Below are 11,873 nucleotides of genomic sequence, written 5' to 3'. Positions count from 1 at the left end.
AAGATAATATCAGATAGAGATTCACGATTCACTTCAATATTCTGGACTTGCGTGTAGATAGCCTTAGGAACTCAATTAAATTTAAGTGCAGCTTATCATCCTGAAACTGATGGGCAAACAGAAAGGGTAAATCAAGTACTTGAAGATATGTTGAGGGTGTATGTAATGGATCAGCAATCGCATTGGGAAAAGTATTTATCCTTAGTTGAATTTTCATACAATAACAATTACCACAGCTCAATCAGAATGCCTCCATTTGAATCATTATACACAAACCTTGTAGAACACCGTGAAGTTGGGACAAGTTAGAAGATCGAGTGATAGTAGGACCAGAATTAATCCAAGAAATGGAGGAGCAGGTAAAACAAATTAGACAGCGGTTAAAAGAAGCACATGATAGATAAAAGAGTTATGCTGATGCTCACAGAACTGATAGAAGTATGAAGTAGGGGATCAGGTTTTCATCCACATCAAACCAAATAAAATCACTATTCGATTTGGAAAAGGGACAAAGTTGTCACCCCGATTTATTCGACCATTTAAAGTCATGGAAAGAGTTGGACTTGTCACCTATTGTCTTACACTGCCACGTCACTTGCATAAATTTCATAATGTATTTCATGTAACTGTATTAAGGCATTATATAGCTGACCAATCTCATAACCTTCAATGGAAGGAACTGCAGGTATTAGACGAAGGAATCATATCGGTCGAACCATTACGTATACTGGAACATAGGGTTCAACAGCTCGGGAATCGTTTGGTAGACCAAGTTAAGATCTAGTGGGACAAGTATAGTCCTGGATTGGCTACTTGGGAAGATACAGAAATCATATGTCAAAAATACCCCAACTTGTGTCAATTTTGAAGAACTTTAAACCATGTTTTGTATATATTTACTTTAATTTAAATCAGAAACTTAGAACCATTTTGGAATGATCACATATAAACGTGAATTCTTATGATATGTTATCTATTTAATTCCATTGGTACATGGATACCAAGATGAAATATGTTATTGATCTTACTAAATTATAGTTATCAAAGTAAAGTTTAAATATTTGAGTAATTCTGCTTCTGATGGGAATTAATATATTATAATTTTGTTTCATTTATGCATATCGATATGATTGATGAGATAGAAATAAAAGAATGATTATATTTTAAATATGAAAGCTAATAACATGAGTAGAATATGGCCAAGTATGTTATATTGTAGTTAACATGTATGAATTATACATAAACTATTTGTTTTGAATATGTTGATACATATTTTATAAATGTATGGACAAGTGTTTATGTTGCAGATAATATCGTTACCAAGATGACCACATGATGACAAAAACTTTAGAACAATTAAGGCTCAAAGAGATTCCATTATAGGGTGTTAACCCTAGTCCCACTAGGAGGGGTGGAGGTATTACCCATTGTTTATCCTCCGAAACCTGGAGTCATGGGAGGACTATGCGAACCACGCTCCCCTAGACGTGTGATGATGAATTCCAGATGCCTACTGGGCAATCAGGTTGATATAATCGACGCTGATACCCTTAAAAGCCTATGAATGGTTAGTTAGTATAGTTGATGCTATGGCATGCTCTAGTAGATGATAGATAGGATGGAAGCAGAAGAGATTAGGAAGGATAGGATGATTATAGAATAGCTGGAAAACCAACTGAGGCAGAACATGGATATTATAGTTGTAAAATATTAAAAATATTAAAGAAAACAAATTCAATTTTGTAATTATAAAGACCTATATACTCATAATAATCATTAATATATTTTAGAAACCCTAACTTCATAATGAAGTTTTTGGAAGGAGGGATGTATGTAATGACCCACCTATAGTAAATTAAAATTTATGAAATTAAATAAAATTAATTAAATTAAAAATTAAAAATTAAATAAATTAAATTAAATCATTAAAATAAATAAATAAACTTTAGTAAATCAAATTAAGATATTCGAATAAAATAAAATCAGATTTTGTTTATAAAATCAACACATATCATAATTTGGACACGGAGATGGAGGAAGTCGGTGAACAGAGACTTATAAGAAGGAAGGGGCTGTTGGAGGAAAAAGGGGGAAAGGAGGAGGAAAATTTGTAACAAAAAGTTTTTCAACAGAAAAGACTGAGCCTTGTTTGTTCTGAAGTTTTTGGGCACGGGGAACAGATTGCAACAATTTAGAAGCAATCTGGACTGAGTACCTAGGTTATACTTAGTTTGGTTGGGTGGTTATGGTCTTTTGGTAATAGGAGTGAAAGCTGGAGAAAATCTAAAGCCTTTTCATCCGCTGGAAACTAGGTAGGTCCATCTCATCAAATCAATCAATTTGGTACATGAAATTTTGTTAAATTTTATAATAGGTTCATGAAGATTTCATAATCTGTTAAGGGTAAATAGCTATTTAATTATTTACAAAGTTTACATTTGGTAGATTTCATAATCTGTTCAGGGGAAAATAGTTGTTTAATTAATTACAACCCTTACACTTCTATATATAGGAGTCTAAGGGGTCACAATATAATTAGAGCCGACATAACAATAATAATGTAAGGGCACAACAATAACAATAGTGCATTTCTAGGGATACAATAATAACAATATGGGGAGTACATGGGCACAAAAATACAATAAGGGGGTTTCACTAATAACAATAAGGGGCTATACTAGTAGTATAGGGACCTAACATGCCCCTCTCCTTCAAAAAGTGTTGTCCTCAAAGCTTGAGTAGTTCTAGATATTTTGTATAAAATTCTTGTCCTCCCATGTGGAATCTTCAATGGGTATCTTCTTCCACTTGATGAGATACTCTAAAATTGATCAATTTCGTAGATGTTAGGTTCTTATTTCCATGACTGCTTAAAGTTCCAATATTATTTTTCCTTCCTCATCAAGTTCCGACAATATTGTTTGAACTAGGAGCTTGTAACCTATAACCTTCTTTAAGAATGAAACATGGAAAACTATGGGGACTTAGGAAGATGCATGAAGCTCCAATTTGTATGCCATAGTACCAATCTTTTGCAGTACGTTGTAAGGACCATAGTACTTTGGTGATAATTTATTATCCTTCTTAGCTTGCTTGAGGGACATTTGTTTGTATGGTTGTAGCCGTAAATATACCCAGTCACCTACACAAAACCGCTTTTGCTGCGATGTTGATTTGCATGTTGTTTCATTCGATTTTGTGCCAAAGTGAGGTTATCCTTTAAGAGTCGGAGAACTTTTTGTTGATGCTCGATGTGATCTTCTGCTGCTTGGACCTTAGAATTTTCTCTTAAAGATGATGTGTTGGATGGTGGATGATATCCACAAAGTTCCAAAGAATTACAACATATGGTCAGATTCATTTCTTCTTTCTTTGGGGTTGGTTCCTGGTGTATATCCTCTTCTTTTGACGTTTCTTGTTCATTTTCTTCCTCCTCTTCACAATTGTTGTAAAATAATTTCTTTTCGGCACACTTATGACCTTTAGTGTATTTTCTATCACAGTTGTAACAAAGCCTTTTTGCTCCTTTTTCTTCTAATTTTTGTGGTGTCAACCTTGTAGGTTGTGGAAGGCTAGGAGAAACAACACTTCCATCTTTATAGTTATGAGTGGTAGGCTTCATTGTTGCCATAGTTTTACTTTCAATTTTTCTTGCCAACCTGTATGCCTTCTCCATTGAATCAGGTTCCCAAAAGCAAACCTCATGTTGGATGTTATCCTTTAAAGTCCCTATGAATAATTCAATCATATGCTTCTCTGGAATATCATTTACCCTTATATTCAATTTTTGGAAGTCCTCAATGTGCTCTGCCATTGAACCCTTTTGTTTGAGATTTATCAATTGGCTAAAGAAGGTGCTGCTCTTTGTATCCTCATAATGTGTTATCATTTCCTCCATAAAAATGGACCAAGTGACCATTTTTTATGAGATAAAAGTGATCGATACCATGAAAACTGACTGGGTTCTAAATATAAAGTTGCAATACGTACCTTTTGTGTGTTTTGCACATTATGGAGATCAAAATATTTCTCCATCTGTAGTATCCATGTTACAGGATCCTTGCCATCAAACTTCCTCATATCGATCTTTGGAATTCATTGGGTCTTCAATCCAATGTTATATTCTATGAAATCATGATTAACATTTCTTTTGTTCTCATAATGAGTTTCCTCTACTACCTTTTCGCCATTAGGAGGAGTTTCTTGTAACAACTTTGTCCCACATTCCTTCAAACCTTCCATGTCTTTCTTCAAATATTCCATTTCTTTCTTCAAATATGCTTCCATACCATAAATATTAGCTTTCATGGCATAGATAAAACTATTTATCTTAGCTTCGATCGCATTCTTCAAATCATCCATCCAATTTTTCTTACTAGGTGCTTCTATTTTCTTGATTCAAGTCATTCTTTTTCTTGCTTTTAGGAGCTCTATATTTAAATGATTGTAACTCTATAATTTCGGATCTCCAAGTTCTAAAATTTTGGCTTGTGGTATCACTCTGAGTACTCTTTGTAACCCCACAAGTCTGATCGAGATTGGATTCTCCAAGAAAGAGTTATGCCCACTCTCCCACAATGACTTGATTATAGACTGGTTCAGTAGAGGAAACTGGTACAACCTGCCACATGTCAATGTTTCATATTTCGACCCTAAAAATGATACCCATCAAACTACAATCCATCTTCTTTATGTCAATTTTTACAAAATTTGAATCCGATGCTCAGAGAGAAAGTTATGATGATTTTCCCAATGTCACCTGTTTGAGATGGAATTCGGGAACATGCCAAAACCCTAACTTCCTCTATTCATATCTCCGAAAATATAGCAATACAAGATCTTAAAATAGGTCACGAGGTTCATCCTGATTTTTTCTCAAATGGGTTTTAATTTTAGCTTCTGAATCTTTGTATAAAAAACGTTATAGCGAAAATTCCACAATGACCCGTTGGAATTATGGAGTCTGCAAAATCCCTAACTTCCTCAACTCATATATACGAAAATATAGCGCGGAAAGATCTTAAATTTGGACACGAGGTTCAGTGTGATTTCGGCTCAAATGGGTTTTAATTTCATCTTTGGAAACTTCGTAGAAAAAAAGGTTATAGAAAAAATTCCACGATGACCTATTTGAAGAAGCAAAACCCTAGAATCCAAAGCTTTAATACCAAATGCTATGCAACCAACTCACAAAATATAAGAAGAGATAGATCAACAACTTCAAAATAAGCCTCTTTAAGGGGGAAACCTCTTGTACATTACATGAATGAACAATTGTTGGATGATACAAACGACAAGACCTCCCTTCTATGTAGGAGTCTAAGGGGTCACAATATAATCAGAGCCGACATAACAATAATAATGTAAGGGCACAACAATAACAATAGTGGACTTGTATGAGATACAATAATAACAATATGGGGAGTACATGGGCACACAAATACAATAAAGGGGTTGCACTAATAACAATAAGGGGCTAATTCAATTACTATAACTTTAACTTTTCGAAAAAAGACCGAGATGGGTTTTAGCGAAGTCATGACGACAGGATGCCGTGAACGGAGTTAGGGTTTACAGATCTCAAAATTTGCAGACCTTGGGTTTGACCTGGAGAGGAACAGGATCAGAGTAGCAAAACTTCTCAGGAGGGGTCCATAGGGACCCCTACCTTCAGACAAATAATCATGCAAAAACAAATAGCACAGGAAGGTGTGCGGATCACAGGGTATGAAAGGTCATAGAAAGAGGAGGGAACCAGCAATGGAAGGAGACAAGATGCGAACAAGATGGAAGACAATACTCAAAAACTTAAAGGAAAGGAGAGCGAAGGTAGAGTAAACAGCAGGAGCAGAGAGAAAACAACACAGGCACATACTACTCAGGAGAACAAACAAGAAGAGGAGCAAAAAGATGGAGACGAAGAAGCCCTGGAAAGAGAGAAAGAGGAGAAAGGGGACAAACCAAACAATCTCTATGACAAAAAAAGTCGGGGACCATGCAAGCCTAAAACAGCAGAAGCCCTAAGGGTGGTGATCACAGACCCGAAAATTCAAGCCTACAGAGAACACATGACTGAACATGCAGTGATCTACAAGTTCATGGGACTCTGGCCAACGGAGAGAGCACTGTGTCAATGGATCGAGCAACAATGGAAACCCAAAGGTGATGTTAGATTGCACTTAGGGGCCAAAGGTTTTTTCATTGTTGTTTTTTCGAATCTAGAGGATAAGGATAGAATATTTGATGGGGGACCTTACTTCTTTGCTTCAGCAGGTCTCTATATGAGACCTTGGAAGCCTAACTTCGTGCCAGAGAATGAAACCTTTAAGCAGGTGCCAGTCTGGATTCACCTATTCTCCCTTCCAATAGACTATTGGGGCTACTCAGCTCTAAAACAGATAGGTGACAAGCTAGGAACTTTCATCAAAGCCTCAGAAGCCACTCTGCAAAGAAGATATACGTCCTGCGCACGAATCTGTGTGGAGTTGGATGTGTCAGGGGCTTTGCATGAAGGACTGTGGTTGGAATACAGGGATGAGGACTATTTCCAAGCTATTGACTATGAGAAAATTCCATTTCGCTGCAGGAAGTGTCATGAGCATGGACATTTAATAAGAGAATGTCCATTAAATAGATCAGTGGAAGAACTTAAGGGAGAGCAGGCAGAAAAGAACAAGGATACCTTCATAAGACCAAGAGCAAGATAGAGAGAAAACAGGAAACGACCAATCAGAACAGGCGCAACACAAGGTAATACCAGTAATGCTTTTGAGGTTTTGGAGACTGAAACTGAGTCTGAGGACAAGAATAAGGAACAAAATACCTCTGAAGCAAACAAAAATACAACAGAGGATGCAACCAAAGTAGTGGAGGAAAACATTCATAACATCATAGAACAGACTCAGGAAGTAACAGAAGGAACAGATGAAGATGAAGAAATTCTGATAAGTGACATAGGAAGTGAGGATATGGAGCTCAATGAGGTTTTAGAGCAGGAAGGAGTTGACCTACAAAACATGGTGGAAAATTGGAAGAAGCAAGGGATGGAAAACATTCCGAAAGAGGAGGTGAGAAGAATTAATGAGCTACTCGTTGCAAGACAGAAAGCAGAGTTGGACAGGCATAACAAGAATCTGGGCATAGCAAAAGGAATGGGACTACATACAAAAAGCATACTTCACACTTCAACTAGATTTAAACAAAGGAAGAAGAGAGGGCGCAAGTCCAACAAGGAGACTCTACAGGAGCTGGGACTGCTACTTCTAAACTCGGGTAAGATAAAATCTCTAGAAGCTTTTTCTCTTATTCACTAATTTTCTCTTTAGTTTTAAATGAAGGTCATCTCTTGGAATGCCAGAGGGCTCAATAGCCAAACTAAAAAAAGGCTCCTAAAGTGGAAGGTCCAAAAGGAAAAACCTGATATTGTATTTGTGCAAGAAACCAAATGCGCAAGTAACATTATTGATAATGTAAGCAAAAAGCTAGGTAGACAAATGAAATACATGGAGACTGCTAGTCATGATGGGAAGGAGGTTTAGTCACCCTGTGGGATCCACATGTAATCAATATCCTCAGGCTGAAGCTAACAGATCCTTTATAGCTCTAGAAGTTCAAGTGATAGGCAACTCAGAGACTTTTCTATGCACCAATGTTTATGGACCTCAGAAATTAGAAGAGAAATACATTTTTCTTAGAACTCTTTTGAATCTGAAGCTTAGATATCCCAACGCGAAGGCAATCATAGGAGGAGATTTCAATATGATCACTTCACTTTTAGAGAAGAAAGGAGGGATCAGGAGACTCAACAAAGATTCTGAAGCTTTCTTAGATTTCATCATTTCAGCTAAATTAGTGGATATTCAACCCAAGAGTGGGGCCTTCACTTGGAATAACAGAAGGGGAGGTGAAAGAAAAATCGCCTCTCGTCTTGATAGATTTCTTATATCTGAAAGCATTCTGTTGGAGGGAGTGGTAGTAGAATCTAACATTCTACCTAGTGGAGGGTCAGACCATTGGCCCATTTCTCTAATTGTTGTGATCCAGGGCACTCGTAGAAACAAGCCATTTCGATTTGAGAAGTTTTGGCTTAATCACCCGGACTTTATTCAACTTGTTGAGAAATGGTGGCATGAACCGATGGACATAAGAGGCACCAAAATGTACAAATTACAAGGTAAATTGAGATACATTAGAAATACAATCAAAGCATGGAATGTAACAGTTTTTGGGAATATATTTAAAGAGAAAGCCAAAATAGAGGAGCAGCTAGAGTAGATTCACAAAGGTTGGATAACTGGAGATAGAAACTTAGGCTCTGCAGACCAAGAAAAAATTTTGATGCAACAATGGCAGCTTCGCTGCCAACAAGAAGAAACCCTATGGAAGCAAAAGTCTCGTAGCAGTGGCTAAAGGAAGGGGAACAGAACACCAAATTCTTTCACAGATCAGCTCTAGACTACAGAGGTGCCAATAAAATCCTCAATCTCAGAAATGATCAAGGAGACATTCTTCAGAATCATCAAGGAATCTTATCCCTACTCACTTCACATTTTAACAGCATAGCTCAGGAGCCTGAGGTGGACAGAATAGATGCAATCTCTGAACTCATTAAATCCATTCCCAAAACAATCACCAATGAGAAAAATCTTGCATTAACTAGGGAAATCTCTCTGGAAGAGGTGGAAGAAGCTGTGAAGAGTATGCTGAATGACAAAGCGCCTGGGCCTGATGGCTTTACCATCAACTTTTATAAAGCCTGCTGGGAAATTGTCAAATCTGAGGTCTGGGAAGTGGTGGAGGACTCTCGGCGCTCGGCCTCAATTCTCAAATCTCTAAATTCAACTTTCCTAGCCCTGATTCCCAAAGAAGAAGAAGCCAACACCCCAGCTAAGTTTAGGCCCATTGCTTTATGCAATGTCATTTATAAGATTATCTCTAAATTTATTGCCAATAGATTGAAACCTATTCTTCTGAGCCTCATCTCAAAAGAACAATCAGGGTATGTTGAAGGTAGACAAATTCTGGACAATATTTTACTGGCTCAAGAAATGATTCATACTCTTCAATCCAGGAAAATCGCAGGCATGATGATGCAACTGGACTTATCTAAGGCTTATGATAAGGTCAACTGGAACTACCTTGAAGCAATCTTAGAAGCTTTCGGGTTTGCCAATCAATGGGTTAAATGGATTTTAGCTTTGATTAAATCTACCAAATTTTCTATTCTGGTTAATGGCTCCCCTGCCAACCAATTCTCCCCCTCACGAGGAATCAGACAAGGAGACCCTTTATCTCCGTTCCTTTTTGTTATCCTGATGGAAGGTTTGAGCAGACTCATTCGCAGCGCTAAAGAGGAAGGAAAGATCAGAGGGTTACAGCCCCTGCCCCATATTCCAGCGACCACTCACCAACAATTTGTTGATGATACAATGCTGCATGGTTCTCCTACAGTCAAAGAAGCCCTGGGTTACAAGAGGATCCTCAATCTTTTCAGTGAAGCCTCAGGTATGGAAATTAATCTATCTAAATCTACCATCTTTTTCTTCAATACGCATTTAGCTGTGCAAAAAAATATGTCTAGCATTCTAGGCTTTCGCAGAGGAAGTCTGCCCTCGAGGTACCTAGGCGCTCCCCTAACAGACAAACCTTGGCAAAAAGTGCATTGGGAGAAGATCCTAGCCAATTTGGAGAAGATATGTCATCACTGGACCCATAGAGCTCTCAATTTTGCAGGGCGGCTAGTGTTAACTAAAGCAGTTCTGCAAGCCATTCCTCAATACTTGCTCTCCATAATCCTTGCTCCCAAGGGAGTCTTGCAGAAGATGAGGGTGATTCAAAGATCCTTCTTATGGACAGGAAACGCAGAGAAGAAAAAGTGGGCACTAGTGGCATGGAATAAATTGTGTAAACCCAAAAAATTAGGAGGGTTAAACCTGCTAGATCCCTGTACCATCAATAGAGCCTGTGGGGCTAAGATTTGGTGGAAATGGCTAAAGGAGCCCAATCTTCCTTGGGCTAGACATTGGAAGGAAAAATATGCTCCATTGCATAGCACTCAGAACTTAATCAGAATGCAAGAGAATCTGGAAGAATCTCCAATTTGGAACCTTGCAAGGAATAATTGAGGTATTATATAGGAGAATAGCTTTTGGGAAATTTGTAATGGAGAAACAGCCTTGTTTAGGGAGGACGCCTGGCAACAACTCCCGAAATTAGAGAGGCTAGAGTTTGCAGACCTGCAGAGAAATTATCAAGGACTGGGGAGAACCACGGTGAATCACTATTGGAATCCTAATAGCAGGGACTTGGAATGGAGAGAATGGATGATCAATGACACAGAAAACTCAACTGAAGCTAACATCGACGTCTTGAACCTACATAATCTATTAAACAAAAGAAGAATAAGGAAGGCTAATGACAGAGATCAACTAAGATGGGGAAAGCAAGGAGGGGGCTACTTCACTCTCAAAGAAGCCAGGGAGTGTATCGAAAACTCAGAGCCAGTCGAAGAGGTTCAATGGAGCAACCAGGTCTAGGATTCTCTATTCTGGCTGAAAATTAAAATCTTCCTCTGTTTCCTAATGCGCAGGAAAACTCTCACATGGGAGAATCTCCGCAAGAAAGGGTTTTGCGGCCCTTCCAAGTGCCCCATGTGCAATAAAGAAGAAGAAACTATGAATCATCTCTTCAACACTTGCGAGTGGGCTAACAACCTGTGGAATTGGGTGGAAAACACTTTGTAGCAAATGGACAGAACCAAAAATTCCATCCAAGAAACCATTGAGAAGTGGCGGGGCAACTTTTCTAGTAATCAGAGGATCAATACCATTTGGAAAATAATGTCGGGGTTCATCACATGGACGATTTGGAAAGAGCGAAACAGGAGAGTATTCTTAAATGAAACCAGAGATATTTTTCATGCTCTAGAAATTATTACCCAAAATGTAAGACAATTGGTTCTTGTCAAAAGCAAAGCAGACCAAGATAACAAAGTATCAAATCGGGACTTACAAATTTTAAAAGCCTTTAACCTGGATAATGGAATGAATGTGGCTACATCGAATCGCCAACAGGAGATGAGCACCACGTTGAGTATCTGGAAATGACCACCTGCAGGCTTCCTCAAGTTAAATTTCGATGGAGCTTCGAGAGGTAATCCAGGAATGGCCGGCATCGGGGGCATTATAAGGAATAGCGCAGGAGAAATTCAGCATATCTACAGCAGAGCCTTGGGAGAAGGAACGAACAATGAAATGGAGTTCGCAGCTATGGAACAGGGTCTCAAAATTCTCAGAAACTTACAGGCAGGCGCAGCCGTGGTTGAGGGGGACTCTCAGTTCGCGATAACAGCAACTAGAAAGATGTATGTGGGAGCCAAAGCTAGTAAGGTCACTAAGCACTGGAGACTGGCTAAAGTTACAGAAAACATAGCTAAACATTTGGGGTGGCTGAAAGGTTTGATCTTTCAGGCTGTTAGACATAAAGCCAACGTAGTTGTGGATCATTTGGCGAATTATGGTATAGAGAACCCCACTAGCATATTGGACAGCTGTTGGCAGGACGTCATATGCTCAGAATTAAGAGATAAGTGTACCCTGCTCTCGAGGCAGGATTTGATGAATGAAAAGTAAGGCCAAAGGTCGGCACTTTAGGCAAGGTCTACGACATGAGTAGGATCATGCGTACAACAGGTAGATTTAAAGGTTGGCAGAGGAGCGAAGGACAGGTAGTTCAAGAGCATTCATTGCTCGAGCAGGAGGATAACATTCGCATCCGATACATGATCAAAAAGAATGTGCGCCGTCGACGCCCTTATAGTAGACAGTACACTTGGAATGCTTTGGAGGATGGCAAGGAAGGTGACCGTAAGGAAA

At 38.5% G+C, this 11,873-nt stretch overlaps 1 protein-coding gene across 1 annotated transcript; it reads left to right on the top strand.

The window, feature by feature from the left end:
- Positions 1 to 7,521: 7,521 nt before the first annotated feature.
- Positions 7,522 to 11,630, top strand: LOC149229696 (uncharacterized). Its single transcript, XM_089381108.1, has 3 exons — positions 7,522 to 8,159; positions 8,558 to 9,504; positions 11,116 to 11,630. The coding sequence occupies exons 1-3, from the start codon at positions 7,522 to 7,524 to the stop codon at positions 11,628 to 11,630; spliced, it is 2,100 nt and encodes a 699-aa protein (XP_089237234.1).
- Positions 11,631 to 11,873: the final 243 nt, after the last annotated feature.

The sequence above is a fragment of the Pinus tabuliformis genome, chromosome J (assembly GCF_031772625.1).
Source record: "Pinus tabuliformis cultivar Carrire ecotype Pingquan chromosome J, CPIR1, whole genome shotgun sequence".
Lineage (NCBI taxonomy): Eukaryota > Viridiplantae > Streptophyta > Pinopsida > Pinales > Pinaceae > Pinus > Pinus tabuliformis.
Note: the sequence above shows the minus strand (reverse complement) of the source record. Positions and strands in the feature narration are given on the sequence as shown.